Source organism: Opisthocomus hoazin, chromosome 10 (assembly GCF_030867145.1).
Source record: "Opisthocomus hoazin isolate bOpiHoa1 chromosome 10, bOpiHoa1.hap1, whole genome shotgun sequence".
NCBI classification, from domain to species: Eukaryota; Metazoa; Chordata; class Aves; order Opisthocomiformes; family Opisthocomidae; genus Opisthocomus; species Opisthocomus hoazin.
The window spans coordinates 28,211,398-28,231,743 of NC_134423.1; the positions used below are offsets into that span (position 1 = coordinate 28,211,398).

Below are 20,346 nucleotides of genomic sequence, written 5' to 3' on the forward strand. Positions count from 1 at the left end.
CCCCCCGTGCTTAGATTTTTTTTAACTTATCATATATGCCAAGCTTTTAAAAAAAAAAAAAAATCACAAATTGGAAATAACTATGAGGACTGGCATGTCATTGCCCTGTTCAGTATCATACGATAAATTTTACTAAGTTGTCACACGGAAAAATTAATTGAAAAAAATCTTAATTGACATAGAAGAATGAAAGAGTGTAGAGTTTTAGATGTAATTCACTGATGTTAGTAGCAGATTTTGCCGTATTTAAAGCTGCAGGGAGTTCTGTGTTTACTGTATTAGCTGCTGCTTCAGCCTCAGCGCCTAGCAAAAGTTAGTTTCGCAAATTGTGTTAGTCAGGGGAGGAAATTGGTGGTGCAATCAGGGTCTTTTTGTTGAAAGGAATCCACAAATTTCTTTGTGTCTCAGCACAGGAGGATTCAAATGACAGACCCGGCTCATAGCTCCAAACCTCATTCAGCCACCACCCAATCCAAGAGATTTCTTCAGAGGTTTTTTTTCTTAAGGTCTCACAATTACCAGCTCTCTTGAGATTATATAGTGGCTTTCTATTCTTAGCGTATTTCTGCTCTCCCTCTCTCTCTCACATGCACACACACACACTTCCTACTCAAAACAAGACCCAGCAAAACCCTCTGCCCACACAGTTAGAATTCCCAAGAGAACTTTCATATGCTTTTGTTTTGGGCAGTGACAATGTGCATATGTTTTGATTTCAGCCCCCCCCATTGCTTCTCATGGTTCAGTTTAATGAAGACAGACCAGCTATTAAACTCGCCAGTTTCGGCAAGCTATAACCCAGCTTCTAGAGTTCCTTTGACCTTGCGAGCTGGAGTGAGATTTTTTTAACTTGTTGCCTATTTGAGGATATTACTGAGTAAATGTTGTGGTTTAGCAAATACAGACATTTTCCTATTGGTGTTTGGTTTTAGAAGTGTAAGGTGCTTGGACTGTTTTATAAAGAGCATGAGATAAAGATCAAGATTAGTATAACTGCTATGAAGAGGAATAGCGAAATTACCCCTGAGATTTTTAAGTTAGTAAGAAAAAGCCTAAGAACAGTGGAAATGGACAGATATGTTTTTGTAGTTAAGTCATTCCTCACGATTAAAGTGAATTACAACTGTGCTAAAAATAGACTGTCTGCAGACATATAATAAAATTGATTCAACTAATTTTCTGTTTACTTGTACATAAACAGGTTTCTGATGAAAAGTATTGCTGGATATTTTGCAAGAAGTTTCTTTAAGCCTTTCCTGTTCTTCCTAAATGCTACTGCATGACTGAAGAAAGGAAAAGAGGTTTGGGGCAGTCCCAGTCAGTCAGCCGGTCAGTCAGACTTCTATCTTTAATACGGAGACAGAACAGCTTTTGCTTTGAAAGTTACATGAATCACAAATCATCCCTGTCATCTGAATCCAGACACAGCAGTCTGAAGAAAAAGAGGTGCCCCAAAGAAGAAGTTTGCCACAGATACATGAATTATAATACCGTTTGGAACTGAAAGACAACAAGATTTCACCTTCTGGAGCACAGATTTCATGGATTCAAATTCCAACACTGTGGTTGTAACTGGTAAGATTTTTATTGTATTCTTCTTTTAGCTAGAGATGGTATGCACACATGCTTGATCTTTGTCGTAAACAGTTCCCTGAAGGGAAAAACAGTAGCAAATGGTCATACTAACAATTCCAAATGGAAAATAACTTGCTGCTGTGCCTTCCTAGGAAAAATCAGATGCATGTCAGAGGAAACAGACTGCAGTCTGCCCTCTTTACTGCCATCCAGTTTGGTTTGTTGTTCATTCTCTCCATGTTTTAATCTTTGTTGACATTCTCTCTGATCCAAACCACATAGCTCAAGGCAGTGCACGCTAGTATTAGATAAAGCTTACCCAAAAGGAGCTCTGAAGCAAGAAAACCAGGTTGCATCACAATGTCACATAGTCAGCGTCCAGAATTAGAGCAACACATGGCAAGTTTCAGGGTCTCAGTTTCATGGCAAGGTAAGGGAGATTTAAACAGGAGATGCTGCCTCATCACTCACTGCTAAACTAGACATTAAATTTAAATATACCGAAGGAGCATGCCTGAACATGCAGCACAAGGGACCAAATTTGGAGTTTCTCTTGCTGGCTATAACTACTCATGAATCACACTGGCAAAACCACCAGCTAGAGACTTCTGAGCTTTAAAAGGTTAAAGCTCTTAAGGAATGCTGCCACTTGCTACTCCTCTTGTTGCCACTGGCTCATCTAAAGGCAATCATTACGCATATCTTGACATGTGAGTTGCTGGATAATTTTCCACTGCAGGTCATCCGAGGACACAGGAATGAGGTTGAAGCTACATCAAAGAGATTCGCATCTTGCTGTTTTCAATTAAACTTTTTTTTTTTTTTAATAGCTGCAAGATGGGCAGGACTAGTTTGGCTTGCTCAAAACCCAACTGCAGCTGAGCTCAATGGGAGTGCAGGAGAGAGCAAGAGATATTTGCTAACCTCTTCACTGGCTGACAGTCTGGTTCTCTCCTACGATATTTATGGCACATACCCTTGGTGGGCACACTTCTTAACACCCTGTTAGTTTTTTCCTCCCCTTAGATAGGCATTTAGGTGCAGATATCTACTTGTTCCAATAGTTTTAGACTAGTGTGTCCCATTACAGACACAGGTGCATCTTTAAGCTATTACAGGCATTATCACAGCATGCCTCTGTCACATTTTCACCTGCTTATAATATAAACCTGCTGGCAGTGAGCCCAGTTTATTATATAGTGCCTAATAATATGCAGCCAGTTAGCTCTCCAACTTGTTGCAGGTATTCCAGTACTGTAAAACTCTCATGTTTAGTCATTTCTTTTCATAGAACAATTTTATCCTAAGCAGTAGTTTCTTATGGCCACCACTAAGATGCATGTATTTCACTGTGAGCTATTTAATAACTTTACTATAATTCTACAGTTCTGCACACACATGTACAGAAACATGCACAACACCTAGAGCTTCAAAATGGAGTAGGTGTCACCCTAATTTTGCTCTAAAAGCAGAGCGGGACTAATGAGGTTCTATGTTCCCTGTTAACGTGAAATGAATACTATTTTCCCTGTTCCCTCCCCATAGTACAAACTTAAACCTGGCGAAAACATTGTCAAAAACATTAGCACCATCAAACTTTTCATAACATTAGAGAGAAAAGATTGAGAGGTTATGAAATAAGTAGCAATAAATTAAGAAATGCTTGAAGTCTAGCATTAATGAAGCTGTCATAAGCCTGCATTTAGGCTTAATTGTCCCCATATACAGGTACCTTTCACTGTGCTAAACAGCAATCATATGCTGTCAAGTATTTATTTGACCATTTAAGGATTTTAAAATATTTTAAGTGTTATAGCATTAAAACCATTTCACAAACTCCCAGTTTTCCTGCCACCCAGTATCTAAGACTTGGAAACACTCCGGATCTGGATTGAGAATGGTAATTGAGATTAATAAAGAGAGTGGGAGTTTTCCATCGAACTTTTTCATGACAAAATGCCCATCTAGCTCAAAATTAGTTTTTTTTCTTTTTGTTTAAAAAAAGTTTTTCACAAAAGAGGATGCACTTTGGATTCAGATTCAAAGAGTCCTTTTCCCTTTCCTCCTTTCTTTTCCTGTGGAGAAAAAGATGAAGGAAGAGATTTTGCCCAACACCACAAAAAGCACATTTTCCCTGAGAGAAAACTTGAGTTTTCACTACTTGGGATTAAAAAAAAGGATTACAAATTAAATAAAATTTTACTCTTTTGATTATTTTCATTAAATCTGCAAATCTTCATGAGCTTTAACAATAAGAATGGTACATTGACTGTGACCTGGGAGTATTTAACACCAGATCTTTCAGCAGTGGTATTTCTATGGATGATGATCCTTGCCCAAAATCATCATTTACATGATGTGCCCTGCTGGCTCCAGTACATTTACCAGCTTCAGTTAAGGCTATCTCATAAGTAAGCCTCGACATGAATGAAGATTGGAGGATTAGTTCTCAGTGCATATAAAAAATGAAAATACTATTCCTGTGTTATAAAGGCTAAATCCTATCTAAAAACCTCAACCACCATAAGCAAAAGTGTGAGGATAAAGTAAAAGTATGTGTGTGTGTACACATCGGCACCTAATCTACAATTGCAGAGCAAGCGTAGGTTAAAAGCACCTTTCTTTCTTTTCAGGATTTGGTCCTTTTAGACAATACCTGGTTAATTCCAGCTGGGAAGCAGTGAAGGTAAGCATAAAAAAACCAAGGGAGGTGTTTCATTTTGTGGAGATCCCAATACAAACTGTTTTCAGGCTTTCCATTGCATTCAAGAAAGTTATTTCTCATGACTCAAACAGAATTGTGCCTCGTGGAGCAGACTCCCAGCACAGAAGAAAGAGGATAATTAAGTCGCGGAACATTATTTTACTTGCAAGAATTTTTTTTTTTGTGTTATTTAAGCACTTATCAAAATATTATTCTTGATTTTTTAAAACATTTTTATGCAGGGTGCCTTCTTTGCAACTAATGCATCTGCCACAGCTTATCTCTGTCTTCAGTAAACAGATCGCCTTGTACCACAGCTCATCTTATCCTGTCCGTGTGAGGCGATTTCCTTCTCATACAAGTGTAGCCTGTTGACTTCTTCCTGCCTACTTCAGGAACAGAAAACCAAAAGCATGCCAATTCTATGTATGTTTTCACATCTCAGCTTTGGCTTCCACTTTCAAATGACAGTGAACTCTACCGTTCAAACTGAAAACAAGGTCATTCAGATTTCTTCTCCCTCCATACACCTTGACTACCAGTAACATGTCTAAGATGGAGCCTTGAAAATTCCTGCTTATTTCCTAAGTATGTGTGTTAGAGCAAATTCAGCTGGATGATACAGAGACATGGTTTGGATACCTGGCTTTCAGCATAAACTTTTTACAATTTACAATAAAACTTGTTACAATCATTTATTTTCAAATTATTGTTTGTGTGAACCCACATTTCTTGGGACACACCAAAAATTTCCACTAACAGATTATTTTTCAGGAACAAGATCACCTGTTTTTAAAATATTATCTAACTTTTAACAATAATATCTCTCTTTAAATAGAGATCTTACAAAAGAAATACCCAACCGTTGTATGTAAGAGTATGTCTGCCACAATGAAATAATTTACTAGTTTGGTACTTCAATCTAAAGTGTGAAAACTCATAGTATATATGTTCAACCAGTAGGAACAGCTGCAGAGATTTGCCGAGTATGCGTACAAGCCACGTGGAAGGTTTATTCATTCTCCCTAGCACAGACAATGGCCTTTCCCTGAGTTCAGTTACTGCCATAAGGTATTTATGAACAGAGTTATTTTGAGAGGGTCTTTCACCCAAGTTCATAGCAATTCCAAGGTAGAAATAAGAATGAAATCTGCAAGTAGTTGCAGAAATGAAACACAATGAAATCTGCAACTAGTTGGGGAACAGTCAAGATAGTAAAACGGAATTGGCAGGTTGGTCCAATATCTGCAGGAAACAACAGATAATGCTAGTAGAAATGGAAAGCAAGACATGTGAAACAGAGGGGACTGTTATATTATGGAGACTGAAATAAGCCTGTAAACATTTAAATTCTTCTGGACACTGAAATGAAAAAGGTAGCTGTAAGAAAGTAGTAGTAGCGATAGAAAGGTGATAACTCTACAGGACTGTAATCATATTACAAGTTTTGGTGACAGCTATTGAAGATCTGTCTGGAAAATGAAGCACAGTCAAGCCAAGACAATTGAAAAGCAAGGAGCTCGTACATTTTTCCAGAGACCAAAGCTATAGCAACTCCACCAACCCGTACATATTTTCTCTTCTAGCTTTGTTGGGTGAAGAATGGTGAGTGCAACTTGGTGTTTGGTAGAATAAATATATTACCCACTCAAAGTCACGAGGGGTGTTATCCCTGCAGGCTGACAAGAAACAAAAATACTTCTGTGATACCTTTCCACACCCCAGTCATCACAGGAGACTCATAAATCATCTTAACTCCAACTTGACATGTGCCCTAAACCACAAATATTTGCCAGTTGACAATGTTCTTGCTCATTATTTCCCGATTCCTATTGGTTCTAATTTTGGGTGCAAGATCATCCTCTTCTGGCTGAAAATAAAAGATGTTCTTTATCTGCAAGCAAAACAGCCGAAAGCAAAAACGCACCGATGAGACGAGTTTTCTGTAACAATGCCACACGCTGGCTACGCCAGGAAGTTATATAATGAGGGCTACAGCGTTCCATCATGAAACAGATGTCGGCGCTTGTGCATGGAGGAGAACAAACCCACTTCCCTCTGATGTGACACCCTCTGTGTGGAATTAATTTGTTTTCATACTGGGGATGCTGCTTTGGTTTCCTATTCCCTGGCAAAGGTGGTTAATCCACACAGTTCAGGGAAATTTGCTGCAAATCTGGAAGCACTTTGAATTTTGATAGGCTTCTCCACGCTAAATAGCCATCTCACAGTATTGTTCCATTGGCCTCGTTCACAAGAGTAGCCCTATGGTCTTTGGGAAGCTTATGCACATATATTAAAGATAGCAAAATTTAATATTTACATCTGGAATAAATCCTGTCTTGGCGTTCCCGCATGGAGCACTGAAGTGACATAAAGCCGTCCTGCTGAGTCTCGGAGAACTATACAAGAGGACACTCAAACTCATCCTCAAGAAAGTACCCAGCAACCAGGCCAGAGCTACTAAACGTGGTTACTCAGGCTTAATGCCTTTGTAGCATTACCCAGAATTATGCTAATTACTACCTCAAAATGAACTGAGTTCTTATCAAAAGATACCACGGCACCCCCAGTGATGTTGTAGTGCTGACACGTGCAACCTCAAGAGTTGACATCCCGGAAGGGTCCTCATACCAAAAGCATCCAAAATCGTGTAAACACACATCTAGCAGGAGTTCCAGGGTCCTGATTCTCAAAGCAGAGCCTCGCCCTCCATGCTTCTTGAAATGGAGACTTTGCCAAAGAGCAATGGCTTCACTTCTGTGAGCAATACCTGCTCTTACACACAGCTGCTTCCTTAAAACCCCTGTTACCAGCTCCTCCTCTGCCTCGCTGATGGGATCAGCTCTTTTCCTGAACCTCTTTTCTTGCCGTAGGAAGGATCAGACATTGATCCAGTAAGCACACAGCCCACTCCAATAGTTGTATCCCTTCTATCCCTTCATTTGGCACTCAGAAAAATGATTGTGTGAGATTGTTTCTCCTACAAGTTAACTATTAACTACTGCCTTTTTGGTGAATAAGCCAATTTCCGTTTTCTGAAAATCTCAGGAATCAGATGATTCTCCAAATCTCTGTTTCTGCTGGTTTAGAAAAAGTATTCGTTCAGAGTTCTTGGATTTCTTATTGATACTAAGTAGCAGTGCATTGTCCCTCACTGCCTGTTTCATAATATAAAAATATAATTTTCAAAAAATGTGAGGAGTACCCTGTTGTTTTTGCATGAACCCATGTTCTCATCACAGCACGAGACGACTCACACACAAGGCATCCATCAGCACTGCACCTGCGGAGTTCTCATTCCTCAGCAAGTGCCCCTCCAGTGCTGGGGGAGAAGGATAGTCAAATGGATCTGGAAGTAGAGGTGAACCTGTCAATTCAAGGTCATTGAGAAAAGCTTCAGAGCTTTTATAGACATGGTCACATGGCCCAGCATGGTTGTCTAGCACTAGAGACAGCTTCTCTTTTAGAAACCTGTCTCACTAAGTTTTTCATGGTTCTCATAACTCCATTCACCTGAAATAGCCCCCTAGAATACGCACGAAAACTCCACCAGCAGCACTTTTAACTCTGGAAGGGCAGGACCTTCTCCCTAAAGGCAAACACTACCATGTATTTACTCCGCATTTGCTGACAGACCACGTTGAGTTATCATGATGTGTTACAGCACCACATGGGACTCAGAATCCCAGATCCCCTGAATTATTTATTCTATATTGCAGATTGATGGTCCCACCTAATAACCCTCGGTCTGACCCTGTTTCTGTGTCTCCTCCAGAAACTCCTGTCTGCAACTTGGCAGCTAAAGAACCTATCAGGGCAGTCTACCATCAAGGTCAAAGTCTCCAGTTAACAGGGCACAAATGTAAGTTGAGTGACAACATTCATAGTAATTAAACTGTTAGTGCAAAGAACAGGTCACATTTCCAGCCGCTTCTGGGAACGATGTTTGCTACTGGGAGACGAGGATCAGATCTCCGTGTGTAGTTTTTCATCCTGCCACTGACCATGTGGTCTTTGGAAATTTGTCATTTAATCTCTCTGTCTCTCTCCCTCTCTGCTTTAGTTTCATCATCTGTGAAACCAAGAGGGCATTGCTATTTAGTGCCTTCATTTCTGTTCTGGAACTTTCTTACATCCCTAAAGCTTTAAAAAGGTATCTGCAGGGTTTGAAAAAAAAATAAACCAAAACAAAAAACGCCCAACCAAACAAAACCCCTCTTTATTTGCAACATACTTGCAGACTGATTGGGTAAACTGATAACTTCTGTTTTTCTTTGTGCACCAACACAAGCCTTGTTGAATGAGGTTCACAAGATCCATACACGCCCTCCCGCATCATCCTGACAACACAAATTAGTGAAAACTCAAAAACTCAGGCAAACTCAGTGAAAGTTTCTGGAGTGTTCTAAAAGTTCAAGACACTTCTGTCACCCAGTGTGACACAAGCATCGCATCTGAGCTCAGCTGTTCCATGCACATCACTTCGCTCTGGGCAGGGCCATGTCCCAACATGGGCCAGAAATCCAGCAGACCGGGACTATGACCCCAACTCAAGGTCATCAGCTGATAATGCTGCCTTTCATTTCCCTCTTAGAAAAACTTCCCAACAAGGAGTCTTCACGCTTTCTTTTGAACCACTTTTCCCACAAAAAAAAATCCTCCAAAACTTTTGGCCTCCTTTAAAGTTTCCTTGGCTGTTTCAGCTACAGAACACAGGCGCTTGTTTAGTGAATTAGCTCACCAGCGTGAGCTCTAGTTTCCAGATGCAGTCATCCTCCTCTAACTATCTTCAGTCTCTCACCTTAAATGCAAAAATGGTTTTGGTTAAGGCTGAGACACAGAACCACCATTTTTTTTTTTGTTCCATGTTTGCACAACATCTGGTCTAATGGGGTATAAGCCCATGGTTAGGATTCTTAGACAACAAAGTAATAGACATTACTGACAACGTGCTGAAATTGTTTAGGACATAATGATCTATCTTCCTTTGACACAAATTCTCAGCCCTCTGCTATTGGCCAGCATCCGGTTTTGTGCTGCACAAAAGTATTTCTGCGTGTTTCTCCCGTGACGAATGGCGAGAACAGAATCTCAATCCAGAGAGCGCGCGGAGAACAGCCTAACAACTTACTTTGGGTCTCTGCACCAAAGTTACACCTAGTCGAGTCCTCAGCTAAAAAGGAAGAATCCCATTAAATGTTAAAACTAAAGATGCTTTAGAAAAGAAAATGCTAACTGTGAACCAGCTGGGGTTTTCTTTTTTGGAAGCTGAGACACAGTACAGCATTCTTAAGCAAGATGATGCAATGGTCTCTCAAAGACTGTCAGCGCCCAGAGGAAAAAAGGCTGGCACTGTTCTCTAAATGTGTTTACTTCCCTGCAGGCATTGTTTCCTTGCTTGTGTCAAATAGTTTATTGAGCACAGCTAATCAATGTTTCCGCTGACAAGAAAATTGGAACAGTTTATATAGGAAGCCAGTGTTGAAGGGCAAATTTCCCAGTTAGCACAGCTTAGAACCGTGGGTCTCATCCGCACGAGTATCCTCAGTGAGAAGTGAAAGCTTGAGAAGACAATGACATTTAATAAAAAGTCACAGGTTTCTCAGGCTGACCACATACCTCTGCTGCTGACTTCTTCCCTGCACCCCCCCTTAGAAACTTCAGCCGTACTCTCCTTTGGTAGTGGTCTACTCCAACGCAACAGGGACTTCGAACCACCATTTTACTTTTCTGGGACAAAGCTTTGTACCTTTCCTTCTGCCCCCTGCCACTGCAGCAGCCCATGCTCTACTTAGAGGCTTATGCCTTGTTCGTTAGCCCAGTTCCACTGACAAAATAATTTCACGTCATTTCCATATGATATTTACTCTCCAGACCACCTTCCACCCATCTGCCAATCTGCTGCTTTGAAGGGCGCCTCTTTCTTTCACCTCAATCCTAGGCATGATTTTTGTTTCCTTTGGGAAAAGGTCCCATGTGGAGCTTCAACTCTACATAAATGACAGAGAGATAACATCCCAATAGTGCCATTTCCTTTTACTAGAGAAACGTATCTGAGACCAAAAGAGAAATCCAGACCATTCTGAATGTGACCTTCCTTATGTTGACAGGCACCTCCAGCAGAGCTTACCTGAACCAGCTCTGACAGCAGATCGTGTGTCACTTCAGTGGACAGCTAATGAGAGTTCTCCCTCATTTGTGCCTCTTGACAGCGCGGTTCATCTACTAGATTTCTCAGGGGAACAGCTCTTACCTGTATCAAAGCCTATTCAGATGCTTCCAAGTGTGGACCCTTTTTGAGAGATCCTGCATTTTGTGGTTCCCCATGGACCACTCCCACCCACTGGAGACCGAGTGTCCCTTTGGCAAACACAACGATGGCTCCACGTGGACGTGACGGTAGGAAATGGGTCAGCACCTTTTAGTCTCTTTTAGTTAGAAAGGGAGAGCTACCACCAGACAACTGAATCTCACTGCATTCCAACGTTCAGGGCTTAGGCAGCACTGCATTGCTCTTTCAGATGTTTTCTCAGTTTGAGCAGCCCAATTTCCTTATCACAGTCCAAGAACCCAATGCTCTTACAAGCCCATGGTGGCTTTTTGTGAACACAGGAGCTGTCCAAGAGAGGCCTTGGTGAGAACATAGATCTCCGTATCATGCAGCTGCCGGTGACTTACCAAAAAACAAAGGAGCAAGTCTTCAAGATATGGAGAACTCTTCAGCCACTGGTGAGTAATCAGAAGTTACACAATTTTTCTCCTTCGTTTATGAGTATTATTATTCTGAGTGGATCTTTAAAAAGATCTCCAAAAGAGTATTGCCCAATACATGCATCAGACAGCTCTGGAAAGTGACTGTTAAAACTGTGATAAAGGTTTCAGACTGAAATTTGGAGCACACAGTAGTGAGCACGCTGTTTTAACCTCATGCCATTTCAACAGCATAACTGCACAAAGAAAAAAACATCCACCAGAAACTGCAAAAAAGGTACTGCGGCTCCGAAATCCGGAGCTGACTAGAAACAACAAAAACAAACTAAAGCACAGTTTTGTTCTCATTTACAATCTCTTATCGAAGTATTCTTTGGGTGTGAGCTATGGCAAGACTCGCTACCTTGAGGCTAGCATTTCACATAATGCTTGGCACTATTGCATTACATGTTTTTAAAAAACTGGTCTCATTTTTAATTTCCTGTTATTCCCTCTGGTGGGAAAAAACAGCTTACTGTTCACGTCGGGCTGGCTTCGTCCGCCAAAGCACTCATCATCCTCGAGCAGTGTGGGAAGAACAAAGGCTACCGAGAGATGGATGCTTGTGGTTTTCACCCAGAAGGTGGCTGTTGCATGCTAGATGGCCCGGAAAAGATTGAATCTACAATTAATATGAAGACTCTCTGGAAAAACATCTCCGTGGAAGGGGTTGATATAATCGTTTCCAGAGATGCAGGAAGGTAAACATCGCGTATCAGGGTCTCACACGAAAAGCACAAGTAATCAGTCAGCTCACTGAACCTTTAACAATCTTTGCAATGACGTTTCCTCCTACCAAAATCACTTCAAAGCAAAGTCTTCAGGAGGGCACAAATGTGAAATTGGGATAAGTTTAAATTTTATGTAAAGCAGCCCTCATGAAAAACTACAGCCATCAGATATTTTTCCATGGATTTGTAATTTCCAAAAGAAACAAGTTTCGACATGGCACACCCTGTGATTAACAGCCCCAGTAAACCTGGGCTATTAAGAGAGTCTGAAAGCAATACTGACTAGTAGCAGATTTTAATCTATTTTTCCCAACTGGGAGGGATACAAAATGTAAATACATACACTGAAGAACAGAGCAGTTACAGGTACCTTTAGAACGACATCTGTGATCTCATTATGTGTTTCAGTAGTGCTGCAGCAATTTTGTTTTGCTAGTCTTCATTTAAAACAGAAAATGGCCTCTTTTTTAAAAAAAAAAACAAAACAAAAATTAGCTAATTTTGGCCCTGAATTTCAGGATTTCCACCTGCAAGTTAAAAAGTAAGGTGACAAGAAAAAACCCTCCAGATGGTGTGACTGTATGACCTGCGCAGCAACTGTACTACTTGGTTGTGGTTCCAGGGGGCTGTGCGACCTTCCCCATCTCACATCACTTCGAGAAGCCTAGAAAAGAATCCATGTCTTGTGATCTTATTATTTAAAGTTGCTTATGGGTGGGTGTCTGAGAACCCAAACCATCAGATAAGGGCCATTTGTTTCTCAAATCTGGTTTATTTCAGCATTTCCTTTATTCACTAAGCAAGTATGTTTTTAATAATTTCATCAACCAGATCTGGTTTGGCTACTTAAAGAATATTTAAATTTAATCAAAGTGTACTGTTCTTTAACTCAGGTTTCTGGTTTTGTTTTGCTCTGAATACTGCAGGTATATCTGTGATTACACCTACTACACTTCTCTGTATTACGGCAACGGAAGAGCAGCTTTCATCCATGTGCCTCCGTTATCCACATCATTAACAGCAGACTTTCTAGGCAAAGCATTACAGACAATCATCTTAGAAATGTTAAAACAGTGCGGGGAAGAAAGAGAGGAGGATGGATCATATAAGAAAAAAATGAGAATTTCTTAGAATGCAATTCCTTAGTTCCTTAAATGAAGCAAATCTAAAGATTATTTAAAACCCCTACGTAAAGGATTTTATATTCCGCGTTATTTTCAGTGAAATTTCCTTACAAACCCCAAACAACTGGTCAGATCCCTCTGGTGTAAAACGCTCGAGGCAAAACCCAAAGGACTGGCAGTCTGTACTGCTAGCAATGATAAGGCTGCTTCAGATTAAGAAAGTGTGAAGCTGGACTTGAAACATTTTAGATGCTTAATGCTAGTTCTGATGGTTAGAAATACGCTAGTAATGACCTGCTGAACCGGGAGGGACATGTACAGCTGTAAGGACACTCAGCATCGGAGGGACGTTAACAGGGGTCCCGCTCAGCCCCTGTCCAAGTCCGGAGAGTTCAGCCCTACAAAGCACCCACATAAAAAATGTAAGTATGGGGGGAAGCAAGCCACACGTAGGGATCCTGTTCTGTGAAGTTTCACAACTCTCCCCTAGTGACCTGCTGTAAACACTGGCTTCCACATCAGAAATGGGCTGCGAACCTGGGGTGACTTAAAAGAAAGTAAACAAAAGGCTGGAATCCAGCCAGAGCTGTAATGCTGTCAGTAATCTGGGTTTCAGCTGCCCACCATCACCACTTACCCATGTGCTCAGTGCCTGTCCCAGAGGAACACGCTGCAGGTAGTCCTTCCACACAGCACCAGGCAGCAGTCCTGCAGCAGAACAGGCCACCAACATCAGAAAGCTGGCTCGTCCCAGGAAACACAACTGTCGCTGTGGCGCATCATGTTCCTGCCAGAACAAGAACCAAAGGCAATCCCAAAGTGCGAGACCTGGAGTCGGACAGTGACAGATCACTCCCGGCTTCCCCCCTGCCACGCCAGGCTCCTCCACGTCTCAAACCACTACGCAGAGCAGGGCTGTGCCGTGAAAGCTGGGCAGGACAGAGGGGTGCCATGCAGGGAACGTCAGCGCACGCTCTCCTTCAGAGTCTGGCTGGCACCGTGACAGACAAGGACGAGATAAAATTAGCAGGTGCTTTTCAAAACCAGTCACTAGAGCAGGACAGCAGCAGCTTCACCTGGACACCTGAGATTTCTCCAGGGAAGCAAGCATCACTTCAGCAGAAAGGACATCAGACAAACCTAAAAGCACGGACAGCTGATGGAGCTTTGGGCCACCATCGAGCCTTATTTCACTCAACATTTTGATGACAAGAGTCAGAGGAACTGGAAACGCCAAGATAATTCCAGTTTTCTCACCACTGGCTCTTCCAACAGCCGCTATAGAAACCTGATAACCCTGTGCTGGATGGCTGGAGGCCTCATCTACGCATTGCTGCAAGGGCAAATAATTGGGTCTTCTTCAAATAAATAAACCCCCTTACCTTGTTCAAGGGAACTACCTACAGGACTTGAAGTCCCACTGAGAAAGGGTCCACAAGCTCGGTGTCACTCGATGAAAATACGTTTGATTTCAACACAACATAATGGCAGTGCTGACCCCTACTAAGATTTATTCAGAGCAGCTCAATTAAATGCAGCCAGAAAAACAGTCTTCTAACCTGTCCTTGCTTTGCATAAGGAGCAACAAACCGAGAAACAGGCAAATGCATACAGAATTCTTTTATTTAACTTAAATCATGTAGTACTGAAACTACTAGAAAAAAGCAGAGTAAGAGAAACTAAAGGAGCCTTAGCTTCAGCCATTCAAAATAGACAAAGTTTCTTCTTTTCATAATGTAAAGAATCCCGAGTATATCGCAATAACAGGAATAAATTCTTACAACAGAATATACAAAAACATTTTGAAATTTTTTTTATCTACTGATTCATTTTAATATAAACACAGGAATTTCTTTAGGAATAATTTATACACAGCAAGTCTTTATGTAATAAATTGGCCATGTTATTGTTTAATTTTCTCTTAAAAAAATTTAAACAAGAAAAACTGGAAAATGTTGTATTTGCAACTGCATCCATTCCTTAGCACTTTCTAGTTTTGTTTCTGTCCCAGAGGTAGACAAACTCTGGCCAATCCTTTCATCTCAAGCCTCACTGGTTCAGAAAACAGAAGAGCTGATTTTGAAACAGCATCTAACTCATCGCAAGCCTTCAGCAACGCGGTCAGTCAGACTCGGGGGGAGTGAGGGGGAAGGGATCATCAACACTCTTAAATAAAAATAAATAGGACCCTGCCTTGCTCATTGCAACAAAGCTTCAGCTGGTGCTCGGCATCTTTAGAGGCTGCATACAAACTTTTAAAGTGATAAGAAATCTGCAAATAGTTCTTCCGTAGTAATCATGAAAACCGTCTTCCCTCTTGCTCTCACGCAGTCGCATCCTTCAAACCACACGGCCACCGTGAAGCAGGCACTGAACAGCACAAGTGAGACTGGGTAGCAGCAAAACCCCTTCTGTTTCCCCGACCAGTGAGGTTCTGTAATCCGTTGTGCTAACTGCCCTCGACAGCCAAGTGAAATGACCAGTTAAGATGATCCCACCCCAACCAGCGGGCTCTGGAAGACCAGGATACTGAAGATACAGAACATTTCCCCAACTCCTCTGTCACTCGTGGTATGCTGGGACACGCAGCATGGGCGTGCAGGGGTGAGGGACACGCCACGGGCTGGACACGTCAGCGATCCTTTTTGGCATAGTGTAAAGCTAGCTCGGAAACTGGTACCATCAAAATAAACGGCTCCCATACAGACACACCCATACGCACACACAGAAAAGTGTCCTTAAATTATATTTTAGGCATTTATAAACTACAAACATTTTACAAAATTGTTCTATGTACTTACAAAATGCAATGAAACATTTAATTAGTTCTTGTAAACCAGATCTTCGTCGACTGACTACCCGTAATCTACTGGACTTACAGCCCTACTGAAAATGCTAAGGGATTACTAATCAATGAAACGCATACAAAAAAAAAGGATGAGCACACACGCGTATGCACGCACACCAGCTAGCGACACTCTCGCGGTACCCGCAGAACGGACCCACTGTAAGTTGCGACCGATTCACCCAGACCGATGGCAACCACCGTTCAACTCCCGCAATGAAGTTACCACTGCGGCGGGGAAGTCCAGCAGTTTATTTACCAGTACCAGCGATCGGAATTGTGACACCCGAGCTCCAGTGCTGTCCCACATACCAAGCTCAGGAAACTACCTCCAGCTCCCGCCAAGCCCCGTGTCTCTGCGAACACCCCTTTCCACACATCTCCACACAAACATTTCTCAGTTCCATTTCACCTGGCTGTGTTCAATCGCAGAGGCCATTCGTCGCCTCTGAGCAACCAGTGCCCAAACGGAGGCATCCTTTGAACCCTCCTGCCTGTTTACAGTTCTGTATCTTCAGCACCCCTGGCCACTAGTGTTGTTTCTATGCATCATTTTTGCATTCTTGTCTGCACAGCTACTCATGGGTTAAGTTGCAATATCTGGCTTTTATCACTGGTTAGTAAGGAGTGGATCCCTTGCACCTTCCTCCGCTGTTGTTCAGCCCAGTGATTAAACACACTGTTGACAAACAAAGTAAGAGTAACAGGAAACAAGCGTTATTTGTACTAATGGAATGAGAAGGGTTTAAATATATATATCTATATTATAGATATACATATGCAGATATATATATGTATATATAGATATATATGTATGGAGCTATACCAACAACAGGAGTGGTGTTTGCTTGGACTCAGATTGTACCAAGCAGCCCTCAGCAGTTCCCAGAGGACCTGAGAGCAGTTCCCTCTGGTGACCAGTCGTCCTGGGCAAACTGGGCTGTCTTTCCTTTGTTTCCAAAGACCAAGAGGAGCATCGGTGCGAACATGCCTAGAACCATACATCGCTCAGAACCAGCTTCAAAGAGCAGAGGCATCATGCTGAGAAAGACCTGGTGCACACAGGCTGGCCTCACGCTTTCCATCACGCTCGGCTTCTGCGTCAAGTTTATCGCCGCTCCCCCAAACGAGCATCTCGCCGAGCACCACACAGCTGACACTTCTGTCTTTACGCGGGAGCCACATTCCTGGGCCACCAAACCACCTTCTGGGCCACCGAGCAGCTTTTACGTGCCAGCCAGGTAAGAACAACAGCCGAGTGCTAAAAGCAAAGCCGCCTGGCTCCCCGCAGCGATGCCCATTTGTTATCCTACGGCATTAGCACATCTCGGTACCATTTGTCAAAATGCTGGTTTTCAGGGCTGGGTGGGCTTTTTGTTTTTAATTTATAAACAAACTGGATTACTTTTAACTTTATTCAAACATAGCTGAAGTTCTAAATAAATTTTCCATACCAGACAAGCCAGTGGTCTCAGGGAAGAACATTACAAACCGTATTATGACTCTATCAAGCCAACATTAATTCTCAGTTGTTCACATGCACAAACAACGTGATTTACTGTCCAAGGGTGAAGTCTGCATGAAAAACCCATGTGAATAAAGCTATTCAAAATGCACAAAACACAACAAAAAAAAGCGCTATGGAAACAAACAGGACAAAAAAGGAATTAAGCTTGAATTGCAAACACAGAACGCAATGGTTTCATGAAGGTGGTTTGGTCCAGGAGAGCTGACTGTCATCACGCCTGCCTACGTGATGTCACATGACTGTCCTCTACTGAAGTGCTTTTTGAAATGTTTATCATGATGGGTGCTACGTCATTAGTGTTTCTTCCTAATGCATTTTAAAACCACCTACACACAATTACAAAAACCAGTAACTTGGACAGTTTTAACAAAACCCTCCTAGCCAGCTGAAAGATCTGAGGATCTCCAGTTGTGGTAATCAATATGTGCAAGAGAGGGGAACAGTCACTGCACCAAAAGGGCACCGGAACCTCGTAAAAAAATGGAAAACCAGAACAACCTAGTAAAAACTTTAAATTTTGCAGGTTTCTCAGGGCCAGAGAGAAACGCTCCCTCCAGAGACAGACTCTGCAGTACTTAACCGCAGCGCTGCACGTTCAAGAGGCTGGGTACAGCTCGAAGTCGCCAAGCACCACGTTGCTCAGACACCACAACCAACACCCACCCGAACAGCTGCCAGAGCTGGAAAAAGAGAAACATTATACATCAAGTTGACAGCAAGCTCGTGTTAGTCCTGTGTGCTTGTAAACCAGTTACACGCTGTCAGAGGGCAGTTAAAATTTGATGGCTGGTCCATCAGAATCCACAGTTATGAAGCATATAAACCGGGGAAGAAAAGGGAACTGAATTTTACTGGCACGTTAAAAGAAATCAATTCAATGTTAGTTTTGAAAAAAAAAAATCAGTGCTCATCAAACAGAAGCAGCAAAGATCCAAAGCTGTAAACTCGATGTAGCAGTATCACCAGGCAGCCTGTGACAGGTTTTTTCACTGTTTTTTTGGTCAAGAAAGCAATGCTATTGCTGTACGAGCCGATTTGTTTTTAGGTGCCAATTCAGCCAAGAGTCTTTTTGGTGCTCGTGGCATCTGAGGAAAAGCTGGCAGGAATGACTTGGCCCGTTCTACAGGACAAACAGAAAGACCATTCCCTTCACTCCAGTAATTCTTCTGGACCTTCAAACAATGTGAACAATTGATTTCTGTAACAGGTTTCATCGAGTGCTCATAATTTGAGGTCCTTGTATCAGGTCAGCTATGTCTCCGCTCATCTACACACACAGCATTTTGCTGCTAACCTGAGGACTGCTGTGACAGCACATTAAAAAGTCTTTGTGTTTCCTTACAGAACGGCCACCCTACGTCAGACAACTCTTGGATTTCTCCTCACAGCAATAAATCCGAACCAAAAAATTGGAGAAACTCCTTGGAGTTGAGGCAAATATTCTGAAGTGACCCTTTGTGGCAGGCAGTGACTGTTCCCCTCCGGAACCTAGAGCATGTGGTATATGGAGTGAGAGGTTACCAGTATCAACGGCATTTATTGGCTGCTGAGAAATGTGAGATGTATTCTTTTTATATACACACATATAAAAAAATAAGAGTGAGGTAGATAAATGTTTGAAAAAAATCAAAAACTGTCCCCCTGTCATACTCAAAAACCCTTATCTCAGTATTTAAATTTATTATGGGGCATCTCTACAGTGATTTAAACTGATATCACAAAAATAAATAAAAAATCCTACATAGAATACCTTCTTAATTAACTTTTTTGTCTTTTTCATTTTTAAAAAGGAAAAATAACTATGGGACAGAGGCGAGAGAAGATAATGGGACCTAAACTACACAAGCAAAAAGCACTACAAACTTTTTAAAATCTCCAGTCAAAACTAGCAATCAGTATATTTTAATTCTTTGTTCTTACTCAAAAGATTTAAACATTTCCATCCCAGAACCACCTCTTCACTGCCATCGTTCGGTTGGATCAGTGCTAACAAAGGCTTAGACGCTGTAAGTGACATAGGATGAGCAACTGGTGTGACTCCTTGGTAGTAGACTTTCTGGTGGCCCCCTCCTTCCCCTTTCGCCAAGGCTTCTGCAACTGAACAAACAAGCTTACTCATTTGCCTTTGTTCTGAGGTTTGGTCTGTGATTTCAGCAACAAGCTTGTACTTGTACAGGTTTCCATAGCTGCCAACGCTGAACTGCTTGCTAGCCGAGCCACTGCCCCAGCTACGTGCTTTCCACCCAGCCCCATGGACATGGCCTGCTGGGTTGGGTTTGGTTTTTCTGTTAGTTTTTTTTTCTCACCAGGGGCGCAAAGTGCAGCCCAGGGTGCCCTCCCCGAGGGCCTCCTCACTAGGAAGGCGAAGAGCTGGGGCTCGCCGGAGCTGGGTGTTCAGTGGCCACCCTAAGAATGCCTGGCATCACCAGCTGTACCTGGTACAGCTCTTCTTCACGGGGTAGAAGGGCTCAAATAGTCTTTGCAAAAATCAGTGAGCCAAAAGCCTGGTGTCTGCTGTTGTACCCAACAAATACAAGAAAAAAAAAAGCATCCGTCTGTGTGTGGGGAACATGTGTGGGGATGGGCGGGTGGATGTGTGCCACAACCAAAACAAGCGGGGAGGGAAGGAGGGGTAGGACCCTTGCACAACAATGAATATAAACACTGAACAAGAATGTACTAAATATTTAACCTTTTTTTTCTGACCTGAGTTTGTATCATGCCTTGCACTGTAAGAGACTCGCATGCTGTCTGGGCAGAGGTTAGTGGGAAGGAAGGAAGGAAGGAAAACCGGGGGTTAAAACCACCACACCACAGCACTGCCGGAGTGTTTCTGTGCAGGGTGTCCCTTCTTTCTCCGCGTCCCCCTCAGAAGCCCTGTAGCCCACACAGCCAAGATGTTGTAAAACAACTAATGGGGGGGGGGGGGGGGGGAAGGAGGAAATGTATTTATAAAAAGGCATTAAACAGTTCATGGCAAATCATATGAAAGGTATCAGTTACTGGGAAGAAGGAAGTAAAAGTTACACACTATAGTACAAAGCATAAGAAAATCTGTTGAAGTGGGAGGGGAGGGAAGGGAAGGA

At 42.3% G+C, this 20,346-nt stretch overlaps 1 protein-coding gene across 1 annotated transcript; it reads left to right on the forward strand.

Moving 5' to 3' along the window:
- The first annotated feature begins 1,338 nt into the window (after positions 1 to 1,338).
- On the forward strand, positions 1,339 to 15,028 carry PGPEP1L (pyroglutamyl-peptidase I like). Its single transcript, XM_009945469.2, has 5 exons — positions 1,339 to 1,575; positions 4,209 to 4,261; positions 10,895 to 11,011; positions 11,504 to 11,733; positions 12,690 to 15,028. The coding sequence occupies exons 1-5, from the start codon at positions 1,542 to 1,544 to the stop codon at positions 12,892 to 12,894; spliced, it is 639 nt and encodes a 212-aa protein (XP_009943771.2). The 5' UTR covers positions 1,339 to 1,541; the 3' UTR covers positions 12,895 to 15,028.
- Positions 15,029 to 20,346: the final 5,318 nt, after the last annotated feature.